This window comes from Camellia sinensis, chromosome 1 (genome assembly GCF_055761805.1).
Source record: "Camellia sinensis isolate YWXY chromosome 1, ASM5576180v1, whole genome shotgun sequence".
NCBI lineage: Eukaryota > Viridiplantae > Streptophyta > Magnoliopsida > Ericales > Theaceae > Camellia > Camellia sinensis.
Window position 1 is genome coordinate 189,151,704 of NC_138961.1, and position 21,121 is coordinate 189,172,824.

The 21,121-nt window shown below is 39.1% G+C and overlaps 2 protein-coding genes across 2 annotated transcripts; both read right to left on the reverse strand.

The window, feature by feature from the left end:
• Positions 1-491: 491 nt before the first annotated feature.
• Positions 492-17,629, reverse strand: LOC114285845 (uncharacterized). The gene is made up of 3 exons (XM_028228923.2): positions 17,482-17,629; positions 1,812-2,314; positions 492-1,377 (listed from the first exon to the last, which is right to left on the reverse strand). Exons 2-3 carry the CDS (start codon positions 2,061-2,063, stop codon positions 817-819), a joined length of 813 nt encoding a protein of 270 aa, XP_028084724.2. The 5' UTR covers positions 2,064-2,314; positions 17,482-17,629; the 3' UTR covers positions 492-816.
• Positions 17,630-19,293: 1,664 nt separating this feature from the next.
• On the reverse strand, positions 19,294-20,556 carry LOC114285828 (uncharacterized). Its single transcript, XM_028228904.2, has 2 exons — positions 20,269-20,556; positions 19,294-19,638 (listed from the first exon to the last, which is right to left on the reverse strand). The coding sequence occupies exons 1-2, from the start codon at positions 20,554-20,556 to the stop codon at positions 19,294-19,296; spliced, it is 633 nt and encodes a 210-aa protein (XP_028084705.2).
• Positions 20,557-21,121: the final 565 nt, after the last annotated feature.

Consider the following 21,121-nt stretch of genomic DNA (forward strand, 5'->3'; position numbering starts at 1 on the left):
AATATGGGACAACCATTACAAGAAAACCCACTTTTGACTCTTCAATTTCCTATTACACGAACCAAAAAACGATGTCAAATTCCCATTCACTCATAAATGGTTTTGACGAACCGTCTTCACCGTATGACTTGCCATGCGACAAGGAACACATCACCTCTTTAGACCCACCTCAAAAGGCGTGTGGGACCCACTCAAATTTAGGCTCAAAATTAACCCAAAATAAGCCTATAAAAATCATAATTCCAACAGGACATGCTGTGCCAATTTGCGCAACCATAACAAACAAAAAAAATTATATATTTTAACCTGTAACATCCTTAAGAAAATCCACCCAACAACGTATCTTTACAAAAAAAAAAAAAAAAAAAAAAAACCATTCATGGTTGCTGTGGCAATTTGCATAATAGTAACAGAATATATATATATATATATATATATATATCTTCTACCCTATAGCATCCTAAACGAAATGCACCCAAACACAAGTGAGATTAATAAAATGTCATTATCCTGCATTGCATCACACATAAGACAGTACATAAACTAGTAACACATTTCATAACTACATTGTTGTGAAACATATCCTTCTTGTTATAAGTTATTTCAAAAATACCAAATGCAAAAGAAATTAATATAGGCAAGGTACAGAGTGAAGGACACAACAGTTCAACTAGAATTGCAAAGCACAAGCAAAGAAGACAATGCAAGGTCCACTCTTTAATCCATATCAACCACACCATCACTCCCGAACAGACGTACATCTCGCTGACGCTCTCTGCCAACATTCTGTGGCTTGCAAGCAGTGTTCTCCTTCAATCAATTCATAATGTAATCCAATGGGAGGGCCATCATGATATCGCAATTATCGGGTGAATTCATTATGCTGTATGCAAATGAGAATAATTGACCGTTGGGCTTCAATCCAGGTGTGTTCATTAGCCTCGCCAGACAGTCGTTCACAATGTTCTTGCCCTTCTCTGTGACAACATATTGCGTAATTTTCAGTTCCCTGTTTTGTCTGCTAATAGCCTCCACAAGGTTTTCTATGCTACTTGCCACAGTACCGGGGCCTGGCCGCTTGCGACATTTTGTATTGGTTGATTTGTCAACGTTTGAATATGGGGAAGCATCGTCGAATAACGAACTGTCTACCACGTTCTCTATGACAGTATCATGTCTTGGATATGGTGGCGTGCCAGCACTGAGAGGTCCTATGCCGCTATATGCGACTGTATTCGTCGCGTCAACATTTTCATCGTAGATTTCAATTGGAGTCCATGCATGTTTTCCCATTGTAGCAGCGTCGGAGTACACCCGTTCCATCAGATCCAAGTGCTGTAGAGGCTTTGTCTTGAACTTGGCACATCGGTTGTTCATCTGAGACACAACAATTAACATGTGTAACCAAATGCAACAATTAGTAATAATCAAGTCTAGTAATTTATTTCAACGAATAATATGTAATTAGTAATAATCAATTACATCATGGACAATAAACTAAGGCTAAAAAATTATTTGGACAAGTGAAAGTGCACTAGCAGTGCTATTGATTTGCAACTACAAAAAAATAAAAAAATACAGTACTAATTTGAACCAACATTTGAACCATACAAATACTCGTAATCAATGAAAGATGTCTGGTTCACAACAAAGAATTTCAGAAATAATAGTCTCATTTCCTATTATGACATATTTAAGAGGTCTACAAACTTGGCACAATTATGTACATGCATGTAAATACATTCAAAAATTCCTTTGAATTGAAACAGTACTGCATTGTATAGGAAAAAAAAAAGTATCGCACTACATACCGTTTGCATTTTGGCCCACCAATGATCAGGTTCTGTGAACAAACCTGTCGCTTGGTCGTACCCAAGCCCTGTGAAGCCTTGGCTTGCATCCTGCAACTTCTTCCACACAATCCAATCTTTCTTCAAGTTATCATATTTGTTTTTCATTTGTTTGGCCGAATGTAGGAGACTAGTTTTCTCCAAAAACTTCTTGGCAACATTCTTATACCTAGTCATCGATAATCCGCAAGGATGTCGATTACCCACGTCCATTTCAGCGACGACCAGTTGCAAATACAACTTCGTGTTGTCACTGTCCCAGGTTTATTTGTGAACAAGTTGTGGTTGGCTTGACGTCACCGCTTTACCTCGATTTCGTGAAGGGGTATGGAATGATGAATGGTTTGTTTCCATGATCAGTAGTACGGCTTAAGAAAAGTTTTGGTGCAGCTGGAGTGATGGAAAATGAAATCTAACAAATATATGTCAAGTTAATGATGTAGTTGTATAATTAATTGTTTTCCCTGTCCACAATGTTAAACAGGCTTCCGATAGATGATTACGGAAGTTACAGTGCATAGTACAAACCAAATGTGCAAGACAATAAAAGTTCATCGTGCAATTTGCAATGAAATTAAAGTAATGCAAAACCCTATGCTTAACTACCAACAATGATACTTAACAGTTCTTGTTTATGCAAAACAAACTATACAGGTAACATAAGATAAGAAAATGCATCACATACGGAACAACAAGATAATCACAACGACACACAAAACACCTACAACAATCCTAAGCAACGTAGGCTCTGATCTATGCGTGCAACATCCGCACGTAACCTCGTATCGACAACATTCGGTGGGTGGTAAAAGGCAAACCTTTCGCTATAGAACTCATCACACCAACCAATCCACATAACATAGCGCTGCCGTACACAAGTGAAATATAGTTAGATGACATGATTTCTACATACGAACAAATGAACAACCACATGACTAAATGCATAACAGAGGGGCGGTACGCACCGTCGGCCTAGGGTAAACGTAGTATGCACGACCTGAGTTTTTGGCAGATCTGGAAATCATGACAACGTAATGTCCAAAGCCACATGCACACATCCTTCGTGGGTAGGATGAAGTGGCAGCTGAAATTGATGACGCCATCAGTGTTATCTTTTTGCTTGAAGATTTCAAACTCTGGTTTAAGCTGCAAAACAAATCTAAGGTAGGGTTGTCGGTGATTTGCCATTCATTTTCCTATTATATTGTATTGTGTAAGGCATTTTCCCCATCCCACATAGTTACGAACTTATATATACATCAAACACTCCTCTACTCCCTAAAATCTTCCAAAATTAAACTATTCAATATGGTTTAGCAAGTACATGTAGACGAATATGGAACGCGGCAGAGGTTGCCTAAAAGAACTGTCAGTATCATTGTTCTTCAATTTCCCCCCCCCTCAAAAAAAAAAAAAAAAAAAAAAAAGAACCTAGGGGACAACTGGGGGCTAGGAGCTCAATATCTATATACAAAAGCATAGGTCATATAGTGGCTAAGTTCGTGTAATACAAATTCTAAGTTCAAAATTAGCAAACATCTGTAAACAAGAAATATCATATATACTCGCAGTACCACAATCAAACAGGTTCATCAGTTGGTCAGCACCATGCATTTTACTGAATTATTAATCAAATTTATAGTGTTTCCCATTTGCACTGCAGCCTTGAATATACCTCATAGGAAAAAACATAGCAAGATGTCAAAGAACACAACAATGGAAGCAAATCTACCAAATTTGGGAAAAGCTTTAAATTGGTGTTTATCTTATAGAGATAAATCAATCCTACGATTACCAATGCATATGGGCAAAAGAGACAAGGGCACATGCATTAGAATATTGAAAACAGTCTTGTTTAATTTTACAACAAAATAAAGTTTTCAATTTGGCCCAATGTTGATTGTGCATACTCATAACCCCCATTACTAACTCTCATATAAGTTTTTTTTATTTTTTTTTAATTTTTTCGTGTGTAAAAGATGCCAACCCAACAACAGTTATGGGGGAAGAGAGTAGCAGAAACACAGAGGTAGTGAGGGCGTTGTTGTTCTGTGGTTACAGAACACATACGACATAAATCCGAAATATAATATTGTGTGGGAAATTTTCCGACCACACTGCCAACTCAGTAATTCAGCTGGAGAGCACTGGCAGAATAGATGGCACCTGACTGACCTGCAACAGAAATATAAGAATCCCGCGGTGGTTCGTCCACCCGGGGGCACTCCGACGATCAAGTCAGTATATCTCTCAAAGATAATCAATTATTCAACTCACAAGCTTGAGCCTAAAAAGCATACCTTAGACCCATGGGGGTGCCTCTCTTTTATAGCCAACATAAACCTAGTCCCAATAGAAGCCTAACTTCTATGGACTCAGGATTACTGCTAATCTTGGACTCCCAGTAAGATTAGGATAAACTCTCTAAGAGTCTTATCTTAATACAAACTGAAGTCTTCTCTCATTCTAGGACTCTTGTCCCTCATCCAGGTTGAGTTCCCTTTTCATTCTAGGACTTTTGTCCCTTATCTACTTATCTCGGATTCCGATATCTTCGAAAATAACCTCGGCCTTGCCGAGATCACCTCGGCGTCACGACCAGGACACGTGGCACCTCGGCTGACACGTCGGTGTCACCTTGCCACGTGTTGGTACTCAGAAAATATATCCCCACAACTGCCCCCTAGGTTCTATTACCTCGGCATTCTGAGGTGATGGAACCTACACTGTTCGTTCATCTGTGCCCCTCTGTCCAAGATCAAACTCACCGACCTCAAAGTTCCCTGGACTTTACTGTCCACTAGTGTTAAGAATCAAGTTTCATGCTTTCCAAGCTGCTTGAAATCGCACCTCCTAGCCGAGGTTCTGGTTCCATTAATTCGTAAACTCCAAGAGCTTTGCAACTGCTCCACTCACACTCTCTGGTGAGTTCCCAATTTTCAGTCATCTATTTGACTCCGGCGATTTTCATATCGGTGTTCATTTCACTTTGTAGGTTCATAAACTCTTTACTTGCTATTAAGCTCAATCTTTCATAATTCTTCTGAATCTGTTTACTTGCCATCTGTTGCTTTCTATTTTCGTCTGTTTTCAAGTTTTGAATTGTTTGAATGCCTGGCGCTATTCTTGTCATATCCGCTTTTTGTTGCTAGCGTCGTGTCTGAGTCATTAGTTTCTTGTTCTTCACATACGTACTTAGTGCCTGTGCACTTGGCTTTATTCTTGAACTTTGCCGTCTTCTTGACTATTTTTCTCTTTTTTCATTCAATCCTCTGGCTTTTTCTCTTTCTAGCTCTTTTGCTTAAATCCGTCATTGTTCCAAGCTTTTGCAACTGTCTTCGTTCCTCTCCTCCGGTGAAGCTTACATCATTCTGTCATTGTCGTCAGACTTCGACAATTCTCATTCCGGCTTCCCTCTTTCTGGTAAGCCACTGTTCCTCCTGGTTTTATTTCTTGTTGCTTTCCAAGAAGTTCTGCTTCATTGTTAATCACTATTGCTGTTTTACCCGTTGTTTCTAAATCATCTTCTTGAATACACACTGTTCACACATCTGTTGATTTCTGCCACTGTTCTTGGCTTGACACACTTGTGCAATCTTTTTGTCTTGATTTCTTGATAGCTTCATCACCATTCTTGATTACGAATTACATTCTTGTTTCTGTTTTCTGTGTCTTTTTCCAGATTCTTGCTTTCAATCCTTGCCTTCAAACTCCAAGGTACCAATCGCCGAGAAGAGCCTTGATCAAACTCTTCCGGAGATCGATGCTGAGCTCGAGGCTGAGAAGGCTGCTGAGAAGTCTTCCCAACTGTCTTCTATATCCTGCCATTGATGCCGAGTAGTTTTGTTTCCTTCTTTTACTCCTTGTATCTTGTTCTTTGTCCGTCTTTGTATGCTTTTAATCCGGCCAACATGCCATTTTTGTAGTCTGAATAATTTATTTTTCAATATTCAGGCCGAAGTGCCTTCTTTCTTCTTTAAATGCACTTCTCTGATTTCTTCTTTGAATGTATGTCTTCTTTTTTCCGCTCTTGTATGATTCTATACTTAGAAAAATTTGCATGTCTTGAAAGTACACCTTAACTGTGCAATCTCTTCGGGTAAAATACCTCTGTCACAACTTCTAATCTTACTCATCTCGGCCTTGTCCTAACACTTGAAAATATTGTAACAAATATTTTCACAATTGTTGCTTAGGACTTGTTACTTTATCAATGTCTTCTATCAAGACTTCAGTTTTCCATATTTCAAGTTTTGACAACCTGGTAGTCTCGGCAAGTACGTAGATATTGCTTGAACTTGACTTTAACTTGTAAATTTTTCTCAAAAATTTCAACAAGTGTTTAACCATCATCCTTTATCATAACCTCGGTTTAATTATAACTTGTAAATTCACACAGAATTTCAACAAGTGTTTAAACCAATCTTCTTCCGATACGACCTCGGTTTAACTTCAACTTGTAAATTTACACAGAATTTCAACAAGTGTTAAATATCACATCGGTTTAACTTCAATTTGTAAATTCACACAGAATTTCAACAAGTGTTAAACATGACCTCAGTTTAACTTCAACTTGTAAATTCACACAGAATTTCAACAAGTGTTAAACATCATCTCGGTTTAACTTCAACTTGTAAATTCACACAGAATTTCAACAAGTGTTAAATATCACATCGGTTTAACTTCAACTTGTAAATTCACACAGAATTTCAACAAGTGTTAAATATCATCTCGGTTTAACTTCAACTTGTAAATTCACACAGAATTTCAACAAGTGTTAAATATCACTTCGGTTTAACTTCAACTTGTAAATTCACACAGAATTTCAACAAGTGTTAAATATCACATCGGTTTAACTTCAACTTGTAAATTCACACAGAATTTCAATAAGTGTTAAATATGATCTCGGTTTAATTTCAACTTGTAAATTCACACAGAATTTCAACAAGTGTTAAACATCATCTCGGTTTAACTTCAACTTGTAAATTCACACAGGATTTTAACAAGTATTAAATATCACATCGGTTTAACTTCAACTTGTAAATTCACACAGAATTTCAACAAGTGTTAAACATAACCTCGGTTTAACTTCAACTTGTAAATTCACACAGAATTTCAACAAGTGTTTAAATATCACATCGGTTTAACTTCAACTTGTAAATTTACACAGAATTTCAACAAGTGTTAAATATCATCTCGGTTTAACTTCAACTTGTAAATTCACACAGAATTTCAACAAGTGTTAAATATCACATCGGTTTAACTTCAACTTGTAAATTCACACAGAATTTCAACAAGTATTAAATATGACCTCGGTTTAATTTCAACTTGTAAATTCACACAGAATTTCAACAAGTGTTAAATATGATCTCGGTTTAACTTCAACTTGTAAATTCACACAGAATTTCAACAAGTGTTAAACATCATCTCGGTTTAACCAACTTGTAAATTGCTACAAATTTCAAGAAGTGCTAAACATCATCTCGGTTTAACCAACTTGTAAATTGCTACAAATTTCAACAAGTGGTAAACATCATATCGGTTTAACCAACTTGTAAATTGCTACAAATTTCAACTAGTGGTAAACATCATATCGGTTTAAACAACTTATAAATTGCTACAAATTTCAACAAGTGGTAAACATCATATCGGTTTAACCAACTTGTAAATTGCTACAAATTTCAACAAGTGGTAAACATATTCTTTTTCTCTCTGCCCCCTGCATGGCTTCCACATACTCCTTTACGAACCTTATAAAATGTCACGACCCCAAACCGCCCCTAGTAGTTTGGTGCCGTGATGGCCAGTAATCCGAGATTACCGAAGGCCAACTTACAAAATTCACACACAATCAGAGTACAATTATATGGGGCTAACAAGTACGAAAGCGATTTATACAAACAGATTAGTCCATAAGAGCTGTGCATAGGTCAAATGAGATAACAATCATCTGCAGATGGGTTACAACTCAATTACAAACGAAACAAAGTACAAATTACATCTTTCATATTAACAAAAGGGCTTCACAAGCCGATATGAACAAAACACATGAAATACAGCCAGAAGAAAAATCTTCAGAATTGCCGACATCCTCACTGCCGACATAACATGTATACAAAACACGCATCTTGATCAAAAGGCTTCTCAAGCCGATGTATGCAACATGTAAGTACTACAAATCGAGAAGCATAATTTTCAAGATTGCCGACGTAATTACAGGTTAGGCCAACATAATCAAAATCCAAAATAAGCTCCAGAATCACATCTAGGCGTCACCGCCTTCTTGTTCATCACCTACATATATATAGAAAGGGTGAGCTTGGATACTCAGTGAATGGTATAAATAATAAAGGGGTTTGCATGAATCATAGCCGAAATCCTTTCAAAACAATACAAGACAAAACTTCATATAAAACAAGGAATGGACCTCGGCCATCTAACAGATCTTCAAAGCTTCAAGGGACACTTACTAGCATCACATATTACAAATAATAACATTCCGGTAAACCGTCCGTGGCAAAACAAGACGAAGCAAGAGAGGCATCTCAAACAAGGGTGCTACGAAAGTTTAGAGTCCTCCAGCATGAGGGACTTTCAAGGCAAGATGTGCTGCGAAAGTTTAGAGTCCTCCAGCACGAGGGACTTTCAAGACAAGATGTGCTGCGAAAGTTTAGAGTCCTCCAGCACGAGGGACTTTCAAACGAGATGTGCTGCGAAAGTTTAGAGTCCTCCAGCACGAGGGACTTTCAAACGAGAAGGTCATTCAAGCAAGTATAATACGAGATACAAAACTAAGGACAATCATTCATGCTTAACAAATACTTTCAAAACAAAGCAAAGCAAAGTCTTTATCAAAACGTTATAACATAGCTTTATTAGAAATACCACTCACCTAGTTCTTCAAACATCGTGGTCAAGGCAAGTCCAAGTCCTCAAAACTCGAATCTAACGGCTCAAGCTCTAATGATCAAGCTTGGAAGTCACCCGCTCTAGCTCAAACTTCTCCTTCTTCTTCCTTGAGTTTCTCTCTCTAAAAGGCAAGACTTGATACAAATGATATGTTTCTCACGACAATCACTGACTTAATCCCTATGTCGGGACATGTGGCATCGGCTGATTCGCTCAACTCAAAAAGGTGACTGACTTGACAAGACAAGACCAAGACAAAGTGTACTCAACAAGCTAGGCGGCAAGAACATACCGGCAAGTAACGACATTGGCTAACAACAGGACTCCGGCAGCAAGGGGCAAGGACATCGGCTTGGAAGGACAACACTTGACTAAACTGTGCCACACCGTGGCCTAGATGTGCCACACCTCGGTCTAGGTCATTCTAGGAACAAAATCACTTATGCAAGGATCAAGGATCTAGAACGTCTACAAATTAACATCTCGGCCCAGATGATGCACGTCTCGGCCTAGGCGACGCGCACCTCGGCCTAGATGGTGACATCTCAGCCAATATGCCAGGGTGAAGATGGATGTCAACCAACGGGGTTCCAAGATAGTTCTAAGTGACAAAGGTTTCGAAGGTGTCTAGGCTTAAGATGACTTCGGCAACACACCAGACAAGAACAAAGCGTGCAAGCAATCATTCAAGCAAAACTAGACAAGATTTACAAATGCACATATTAACACAAGATCATCCACAAATGTATGCAAGTATGACTAAGTCAAAATGAGGGTTGTTACATCCTACCCCCCTTAAAGAAGTTTGGTCCCCAAACTTGAGTTACCTTGTTCCAAAAACAATTCTGGATGCCGGACTTTCATTTCCTCTTCCATTTCCCATGTAGCATCCTCCCCGTAATGCTCATTCCATTCAACTTTCACCATTGGTATCAACTTGTTTCTCAACTGCCTCACCTGTCTATCGACAATCCGTATCGGCTTCTCTTCGTGGCCTAAATCTTCATTAATTACAATTCCGAAATAGTTGATCACATGTAGCGGATCTCGAATATATTTCCTTAACATCGAAACATGAAATACATTATGGACTTGGCTCAATCCTGGCGGCAAAGCAAGTCTGTAGGTAGCGAGGTTAATCTTCTCAAGGATTTCAAAAGGCCTGATGTAACGGGGTGCTAACTTACCCTTCTTCCCAAATCTTGTAACTCCTTTCATCGGCGAAATTCTTAGGAACACGTGGTCCCCGACTTCAAATTCTAACTCTCTTCTTCTCTGGTCGGCATAACTCTTCTGTCGACTCTGTGCGGTTTTGATTCTTTGCTGAATGAGCTTAATCTTCTCGGTTGTTACTTGAATTAACTCGGGCCAAGCAGAGCTTTGGCTCCCACCTCGGTCCAACATATCAGTGACTTGCACTTTTTGCCATACAGTGCCTCATACGGCGCCATGCCAATGCTAGCTTGGTAGCTGTTGTTGTAGGTAAATTCCACCAAAGGCAAATGTACTCCCCAACTTCCTTGGAGGTCCAATACACATAGTCTAAGAATATCTTCAAGTGTCTGAATCGTCCTCTCTGTTTGTCCATCAGTCTGGAGATGAAAAGCTGTGCTAAACCTTAACTCCGCTCCGAAAGCTCTTTGTAGGCTCTGCCAATATCTGGAAACCAACTTCGGATCTCAGTCTGACACAATTGGCATCGGCACTCCATGAAGTCTAACAATCTCATTCACATACAACGAAGCAAGTTTATCGGCGTTGAAGGTGGTCTTAACAGGCAAGAAGAGCGCTGACTTAGTTAGTCTATCCACAACAACCCAAATCGAATCCATACCCTTTTGTGTCTTCGGCAAACTAACCACGAAGTCCATGGAGATGTGCTCCCACTTCCACTTAGGAATTGGCAAAGGTTGAAGAAGTCCTGCTGGCCTTTGATGTTCCGCTTTTACTTGTTGATAATACAGACACTGGGACACGAACTTGGCTATCTCTCCTTTCATATTTGGCCACCAAAACGTCTGCTTCACATCCTGATACATCTTGGTGTTCCCGGGATGGACAGCAAACTTGGAACCATGAGCCTCCTGCAAAATTTTCCTTTTCAACTCTGGGACGTCAGCCACACACAACTTTCCTTCAAACTTGAGTATTTGATTTTCTAAGGTGTACCCGGATCTCGGTGCCAAATTCCCAACCACCTTTCTGCTCAGAGCATCGGCTACGGTGTTAGCTTTTCCTAGGTGATATTGAATCCGCATGTCGTAATCTTTCAACAACTCAAGCCATCTTCTCTGCCTCATATTCAATTCCTTCTAAGTGAACAAGTACTTTAAACTTTTATGATCTGTAAAAATTTGACAAGAAGCTCCATACAAGTAGTGGCGCCAAATCTTCAAAGCAAATACCACGGCTGCTAACTTTAGATCATGGGTGGGGTAGTTCTTTTCATGTGGCTTTAACTGGCGAGAGACATATGCTATAACCCTACCTTTTTGCATTAATACACAATCCAGACCTTTATGCGAAACATCACTGTAGACATGGAACTCTTCATTACCTGATGGTAGTACAAGAATTGGTGCTGCGACTAACCTCGTCTTCAACTCCTGGAAGGCTGCTTCTCTATCCTTAGTCCATTCGTAAGCCACTCCCTTCTTAGTCAGTTGTGTCAACGGAATTGCAATCCTTGAGAAATCCTTTACGAATTTTCTATAATAACCAGCCAGTCCCAGAAAAATACGAACCTCGGACACATTAGTCGGCCTCGGTCAATTCACCACGGCTTCAATTTTACTAGGATCGACCGAAATACCCTCTTCATCAATTACATGACCCAAAAATGAAACAGTGGAAAGCCAAAACTCACACTTGTTAAATTTAGCATATAATTTCCGATCCCTCAAAGTCTGTAAAGTAAGTCTCAAATGCTCCTCGTGTTCGGCTTTACTCTTAGAGTAGATCAATATGTCATCGATGGAGACAACCACAAACTCATCTAGATATGGCTTAAAGACTCTATTCATCAAATCCATAAAGGCTGCAGGGGCATTGGTCACTCCAAAAGGCATCACTAAAAACTCGTAGTGGCCATACCTCGTCCGAAAAGCGGTCTTCTCAACATCCTCGGCTTTGACTTTAAGCTGATGGTAGCCCGATCTAAGGTCAATTTTGGAAAAGACTCGTGCTCCTTGCAACTGATCGAACAAATCGTCCATCCTCGGCAACGGGTAATTATTCTTAATGGTTACCTTATTCAGTTCCCGGTAATCAATACAAAGACGAAGTGTGCTATCCTTCTTCTTAACAAACAAGACGGGTGCTCCCTAGGGTGAAGTGCTCGGCCTAATAAAACCCTTATCTAGCAACTCTTGTAGTTGAAGTTTCAATTCCTTAAGCTCGGCGGGGGCCATCCTATAGGGTGTTTTAGAGATGGGCTGGGTTCTCGGCATGATGTCAACCGTAAACTCTACCTCTCTATCAACTAAGTGACCAGGCAAATCATTTGGAAAGACGTCGGGGAATTCACTAACCACTGGGACGTCGGCTAACTCAACGCTTCCATTCAAATTACTTAATATGCTACACAGATAACCTTAACACCCTTTTTGGATCAACCTATAGGCTTTCATGGATGAAATTAAGTAAGGTGGGGATACTACACCTTTTCCCTGAAACGTGACCTCGGCTAAGTTTGGGGGTTTTAACCTGACACTCTTAGAAACACAATTTATGGATGCGTGATTTGCCACTAACCAATCCATCCCCAATATAACATCAAAATAAGTCATGTCCAATGGCATTAAGTCAGCTAACAGTTCAACATTCCCAATCATAACAATGCATGCTTGATAGATGGATGCAACATTCATAGATCTCCCAGATGGAGTAGACACAGATAATACAAAATCAAGGGGTTCTACTTTCCTATTAATCTTCTTGGCAAACTTAGCAGAAATGAATGAATGCGTAGAACTCAAATCAATCAATACATATGCATTTTGAGAGCAAATTGAAAGTGTAGCTGACACCACCGCCTCAGCATTTTGAGTGTCCCCTGGTACTAGTGCAAAAACTCTGCCTTGTCTCACCGGTCCTTTCCCAGCATTACCTTTCTGCACGGAGCCCGAAGTATTCTCATCTTTCTTACTTTCCCCAGCCTTCGTTTTTGGACAGTCCCTCACAAAGTGACCTACTTCACTACATTCTTAACAAGCCCTAGACGCCCGACGACAGAACCCGAAATGTGGCTTTCCACAACTGGAACATATCGGCTTAGTACCACTCTCTTGCCTTGGATTGCTTGAACTACCGACGTTCGCTTTCTTCTTGGTACCAAACTGTGCTCGGCGGTTGTCATAACTCTGCCACTTCCTCTGGCTCTCTCCCGAACCCTGGTATCTGTTCAAGTTAGCTTCAGCCAGAATAGCTTTGTCCAACACTTCGGCATAAGTCGGCATGTTGAGCATGTTAACGCGGTCTTGTATCGGTCCACGGAGCCCACTTTCGAACTTCCTAGCCTTCATATATTCATCATTGACCATGTGGGGTGCGTACCTTGCCAACTCGGTAAAGGCACGGTCATATTCAACTACGGTTCTACTGCCTTGCGTCAAAGTCTGAAACTCGGTAGCCTTGCGATTCCGAACACTTAAGGAAAAATGCTTAGTGTAGAACAATTCTAAAAATCGGGTCCAGGTCAAGTCTGGATTGCTTTCTTGAACCATCATCCACCATCTGCGGGCATCGTCATCGAGTGTAAAAGCTGCTAATGTCACCTTCTGGGTGTCAGTGTTGGGAAAGATCTCGAACAGCTTTTCCATCTCCAAAACCTAAGCTTCGGCCTTCATCGGTTCTATACCCCCTTGGAATCTGGGTGGCTTCATTTTCTTGAACTCCCTGATCAGAGCTATCGTACCGTCCCCATATAAAGCTGGCTGTGGGGGCACTTGTGGTACTGGAGGAGGTGGAGGTGGAACTGCATTTCGACCGTTTGTCTGCTCGGCCTGAGTCGATGTAGCACTAGCGTACTGCTGTCTTGTCTGCCTTAACTCGCAGGCCAAACCTTCAACTAGCCTCTCCAGTCTGTCTATTCTGTCCTCCGACTGATCTCGGCCAACTGGAGGTCTACATCTCCTCATGATGCTATGAGTATGCAAAAATGTGGCTTTAAAACAAAATGAGCAAATAATCACGTAGGCAGGTAACAGTTAAGCATGTCGAGACAATGTACAACTTGTTCACATAGCAAGCAATATGATGCAATTCTAACTTCCTTCTAAGGGGAAATCCTATGCTCTTTAGGACTCAAAGTGTGTGAATAACGTATACTAAGGAACTTGTGCTCTGATACCATTCTGTCACGACCTCAAACCGCCCCTAGTAGTTTGGTGCCGTAATGGCCAGTAATCCGAGATTACCGAAGGCCAACTTACAAAATTCACACACAATCAGAGTACAATTATATGGGGCTAACAAGTACGGAAGCGATTTATACAAACAGATTAGTCCATAAGAGCTGTGCATAGGTCAAATGAGATAGCAATCATCTGCAAATGGGTTACAACTCAATTACAAATGAAACAAAGTACAAATTACATCTTTCATATTAACAAAAGGGCTTCACAAGCCGATATGAACAAAACACATGAAATAGAGCTAGAAGCAAAATCTTCAGAATTGCCGACATCCTCACTGCCGACATAACATGTATACAAAACACGCATCTTGATCAAAAGGCTTCTCAAGCCGACGTATGCAACATGCAAGTACTACAAATCGAGAAGCATAATTTTCAAGACTGCCGACGTAATTACAGGTTAGGCCGACATAATCAAAATCCAAAATAAGCTCCAGAATCACATCTAGGCGTCACCGCCTTCTTGTTCATCACCTACATATATATAGAGAGGGTGAGCTTGGATACTCAGTGAATGGTATAAATAATAAAGGGGTTTGCATGAATCATAGCCGAAATCCTTTCAAAACAATACAAGACAAAACTTTATATAAAACAAGGAATGGACCTCATCCATCTAACAGATCTTCAAAGCTTCAAGGGACACTTACTAGCATCACATATTACAAATAATAACATTCCGGTAAACGTATCCACGCGGTAAACCGTCCTTGGCAAAACAAGATGAAGCAAGAGAGGCATCTCAAACAAGGGTGCTACGAAAGTTTAGAGTCCTTTAGCATAAGGGACTTTCAAGGCAAGATGTGCTGCGAAAGGTTAGAGTCCTCCAGCACGAGGGACTTTCAAGACAAGATGTGCTGCGAAAGTTTAGAGTCCTCCAGCACGAGGGACTTTCAAACGAGATGTGCTGCGAAAGTTTAGAGTCCTCCAGCACGAGGGACTTTCAAACGAGAAGGTCATTCAAGCAAGTATAATACGAGATACAAAACTAAGGACAATCATTCATGCTTAACAAATACTTTCAAAACAAAGCAAAGCAAAGTCTTTATCAAAACGTTATAACATAGCTATATTAGAAATACCACTCACCTAGTTCTTCAAACGTCGGGGTCAAGGCAAGTCCAAGTCCTCAAAACTCGAATCTAACGGCTCAAGCTCTAACGATCAAGCTTGGAAGTCACCCGCTTTAGCTCAAACTTCTCCTTCTTCTTCCTTGAGTTTCTCTCTCTAAAAGGCAAGACTTGATACAAATGATATGTTTCTCACGACAATCACTGACTTAATCCCTATGTCGGGACATGTGGCATCGGCTGATTCGCTCAACTCAAAAAGGTGACTGACTTGACAAGACAAGACCAAGACAAAGTGTACTCAACAAGCTAGGCGGCAAGAACATACCGGCAAGTAACGACATTGGCTAACAACAGGACTCCGGCAGCAAGGGGCAAGGACATCGGCTTGGAAGGACAACACTTGACTAAACTGTGCCACACCGTGGCCTAGATGTGCCACACCTCGGTCTAGGTCATACCATTCCAGGAACAAAATCACTTATGCAAGGATCAAGGATCTAGAACGTCTACAAATTAACATCTCGGCCCAGATGATGCACGTCTCGGCCTAGGCGACGCGCACCTCGGCCTAGATGGTGACATCTCAGCCAATATGCCAGGGTGAAGATGGATGTCAACCAATGGGGTTCCAAGATAGTTCTAAGTGACAAAGGTTTCGAAGGTGTCTAGGCTTAAGATGACTTCGGCAACACACCAGACAAGAACAAAGCGTGCAAGCAATCATTCAAGCAAAACTAGACAAGATTTGCAAATGCACATATTAACACAAGATCATCCACAAATGTATGCAAGTATGACTAAGTCAAAATGAGGGTTGTTACATAAAAGGTCTTCAACCTGGCTAACTGCAGTCCAACCTTGTGTGTTTTCTTTTTTATCTTCTGGGATCTGAGATTTGCTCATTGAGCTCTTCTCTTTTCGGACTTAAGTGCCGAGATCTTGTCTGCTAGAATCTTGGATCTGCTCACTCAGGTTGAGCTCTTCTCTTCTCGGACCTACTCATCTAGGCCGAGATCATGTCTTCTAGGATCCGGGATCTGCTCACTTAGGTTGATCTCTCGTCTTCTCTGGCCTACTTGTCTAGGCTGAGACCATGTCTTCTCGGATCCAGGATCCAGGATCTGGAATCCGGGATCTACTCACTCAGGATGAGTTCTTCTATACTTGAATGTTATCTCCTTGGGAGCGCTCATGCCCCCTGTCTTTGCATCCCTTTTGGAAGGGTCTTCGTTCCTCTGTAAGTATCTATCCTTCCATACCTGGAGGTCATCTTCGTTGTAGTATCCGCTTCGATTTGTTGTCTTTGGTGCGTTACCTTCCTGGCCAGCGTCTTTCACTCCGTGACTCTGGTCACAAGTTTCTGTGTTGCTATTGTCCCCTTCAACGTCGAGGTTGACAGATCTCCCATTCCCAGCAGGAGCGTTGTTTCCAGTCTGATCCTTCTGTCCGTCATTGGCCATCTATTCTTCTTTCTTTCCCACAGACGGTGCCAAATTGTATGGGAAATTTTCCGACCACACTGCCAACTCAATAATTCAGTTGGAGAGCACTGACAGAATAGATGGCACCTGACTGACCTGCAACAGAAATATAAGAATCCCGCGGTGGTTCGTCCACCCGGGGGCACTCCGACGATCAAGTCAGTATATCTCTCAAAGATAATCAATTATTCAACTCACAAGCTTGAGCCTAAAAAGCATACCTTAGACCCATGGGGGTGCCTCTCTTTTATAGCCAGCATAAACCTAGTCTCAATAGTAGCCTAACTTCTATGGACTCAGGATTACTGCTAATCTTGGACTCCCAGTAAGATTAGGATAAACTCTCTAAGAGTCTTATCTTAATACAAACTGAAGTCTTCTCTCATTCTAGGACTCTTGTCCCTCATCCAGGTTGAGTTCCCTTTTCATTCTAGGACTCTTGTCCCTTATCCACTTATCTCGGATTCCGATATCTTCGGAAATAACCTCGGCCTTGCCGAGATCACCTCGGCGTCACAACCAGGACACGTGGCACCTCGGCTGACACGTCGGCGTCACCTTGCCACGTGTTGGTACTCAGAAAATATATCCCCACAAATATGATAGAGGGCAAGATCATTGAAGTGGAAGCCAGAATCCTCAACAATTACAGAATACAAGTGTTCAAGAAAGCAGATGTGCAAGATTTCGACGAATACATTTATGAAATAACTCTGAACCAGAAAACAACGACACATGGGTTCTGTGCTTACTTGATGCTGCAGATCTATCGACGGCGAGGATGTGGACGACGACTCCAGAGGCAGCTTCGGTGGTGGATGCTTTCATCTCCGATTGTTGGACAGTTCGGTAGCGACAGTGAGAAGGAGAAGTGATAAAGAAAGCAGTAGAAAACACAAAATGAGATGATTTTACCATAGGATTCAACTTCTAACCACGGAGGGTAGTAACGTCATTTAACAGCTTGCTTTCTGCTAAAGTTGCCAAATGGTGTTCTGCGTTTTTAGGTCCCTAATCTTGCGTTTTTGGAGGTACTGAATGCAACTTTTAGCTGTGTTCCCAAAAGACCACAAAATATGATAGTTAGGCCTTCTTTTTATTATAAAAAATAAAGAATAAAAAAAGTTGGAGGCCCAAAACAATAAATAAAAAAAAATACAAGAAAATAGTTTAAAAAAAAGGTCCAAAACAATAATTACCAAGTTGGTTCAATTCGCATCAGCTAACTAAGCAGACACTGCTCATTCAATCTGCATCTATTAACTAAGGCAGATGGATGCGAAATAAATTTTGTGGATTTATTTTTCCCAATTTGCCGAATTTATTTAATTTGTCTAAGTTCGGACAAATGACCGATAGAATGTCACTTAATCTAATTTGATTTGCGTGCACCCTTAGATCCAACGAATAATATATTGCTTTTAATAATTTAAAAAATTAGATAAACTACCAATAGATCTTAATAATTTGACTTAATTCCCATCAAATCTTATTGAAAATAAGGCCTTGTTTAGCAACTTTCAGTTTTAGCCAAAAAGTTAAAAAGTCATTATAAGTTGTCACATTATTCTCTTTATTTTTTTGCACATCTTTTCGTAAAAAGTTAAAAATTACTAAAATAACATATTCCCAAACGAGACCTAAGTCATAATAAAATCGTTGCTAAAAATAATTTTTTGTGACATTTTTTACGTATGTCGCTAAAAATTGATAATTAGTGACTTTTTATTACAATTTTTATAAATTGTCACTACAACTTACAATTAGTGACTTTTTTTATAACAATTTTTTCAAACTATTGCTAAAAGTTGTAAATTAGTGACCTTTTGTGAAGATTTTTTTAAACTGTCGCTAAAATTTATAATTAGTTATTTTTTGGTGATAATTTTTAAACTATGACTGAAAATTAACAATTAATGAAATTTTTTAATAGTGTTTAATAAAAAATGTCATTAATTATCATGTGACCAATTGGATAATGAATCTATTTATTAGGATCTAGACGCAAGTCCCCTTTAAATTTTTGATAAAATTGTATTGAAAGTTTAAACTTGAAAGACATAATAATGTTTTGCAATTGTATATACAATTTGTTTGGGAATTGACATTTTTTAGTTAAAATATGAAATAAAAAAAATTGAAGTGTTTGATAATATGATTTTTTGAATTAAAAGAAAAAGCAAAAATATAAAAAATAAATAGAGAAAATAATACTCAACTATTGACTTCTTTTTTGTATAACTTTTTACGACTTTTTAACTTTAGTCTATTTCCAAATGTAAGCACGGTTACATTATTTTCTAGTCAAACCCTTTATTCACAATTCTCCCATTTGCTCAACATTTTCAAATCAACTTACCAAAACAGGAACACAATTCACTTCAAATCAAATCAAATTAAGGTAAGTAATCTAAGATCAGTTTTGCTACAGCTATAAAATAATTTACCATTTTTTTTTCCTTACAAACACATGTTGATTATAAAAAAAATAAAAAAAGTAAATGAATAAAATTAGTTTCTATTCTATCTCTAATATCTTTTTCAAATTTAAAAGAGTGTCCTATCTATAATATGCCTCTGCGTTTCAATATTTTCCTATGAAAGTTGGAGTGCTTCAAAGCATCAAAACTGGGACTCTTAGCCGGTCGATACTCGGGCACGAGCTTCCCCGCCTTATACCTCACTCCACATGCGTTACACAACGTGTTCGGCCCCTCCGGCCCCATTCTCCATTGTGGCGTCTTCTCCGATTGACAATGCCTGCACCTCCTCCTCCTCTTCTTCTCACCACCACTCGGACTTTGCTTCTCCGATAATGACCAATTGTTTGGAATTTTTCGGCCCCATGAGTCCACTATTCGCCTTCTTTTGCTTCTCGTTCTCTTCCGCCCTACTTTTCCCTTGGGCTCCTGCAATAGAATTAGTGTTAGAAAAATTATTATAGAACGTTATATGCCACCAAAAGCGTCGCTTAGGCCATTGTTCAATCGGTCATAGAACGTTATGCTAGCTAAAGCGGCCATTGTTCAATCGGTCAGAATGTATCGTAATGGCATAAAATTTTAAAAATCATTAACGTAATACCCTAACATATATAATGGCCAATTTTTAGAACCATCACAATAAAAATTCTAAAAATATTTTTATTAGACTGAGAATTGTTTTGGCAATAAGCAAAAATCAAAAAAGTTATTTTATTTTATTTTTGTAAAAAGTCAAAAAAACGACTAAAATAATCAATTTTCAAAACAATCCCTAGCAAAACTGATCTATTATGATATTTAGCTTACGGTGTTTAAAAATAAAAAATAAAAAAATCTGTTGCCATTGACAAGAACTTTTAAATGATATAATAAAGAAATAAAATAATAAAAAAATCAAAATAACCAATTAAATACATATTTTTATAAAAAAATCTAAAAAACATCCCAAACGAGTTTTGGGTATTTGTGAGGGATGATATCATTAGCAACGAATCCAATATACAACCTAGATTGTTCACAACTTCACAGTGCCAGGGCCAAGTTTCCAAATAGTACCATCTTATTGTGTTCGACTTGTCGCTCTTCTGGTTGTTCTGGCTTGGCTTCCATGGAAGAAAAGGGAAGAGGACAATCTTCCACTCCAAGGGATGCCTTTTCTGGGATCAATAAAAATTCACTCAGAGAGATATTATCATCTGAAAAATTATCAAAAATTTCCAAATCCTCTAGTGAGTCTTGTGGTATGCACAACTGGCCCTCATAATAACTACTAGATTTTTTGTCAAAATTGTGGTCAAAGAAGAGGTCTCTGCTGTTGTAGCTATCCTCACCAACAACAGTCATTGTGCAGAGAAGAAGAATAGAGAGAGAGAGAAGGTGAGAAGGAAAGACAAGATGTTATGCATGTATATATAGATAGATTCAAAACCAAAATGGGCAAGTAATTGAATTCTTTATAAAATGATATAACTTCCCTCCTTCTTGTTGATATGGATTGATATAAACCGACGTAGGTGGGATTGTATTCCTTGCACTAATACACATGGACTCGCGGTGTGCTCCCTAGTATTTATGAGTCCTAATAAATTACAAATTAAATTATCAAAATCTTTATTATAAATTTCTAATATTTTTTATATTATGAACCATTCATATTATAGAATTTATCGAACGTATCAAAAATATAGTCTCATCTCATGATCAAGTTTTAACTATTTCAAGAAAATTATTAAAATCATGTTAACTGTTTATTTATTTTTATATAAGTAATCTATTTGAGAAATCCTACAATATAAACAGTTCAAATTATTAAAATAAATCCAAGACAAATCCCCACCCCGTCTTCCAATAAACTTTGGTTGGGTTACTATCACCAAAATTTCAATTCATAAAATTGGATCTTTGAATG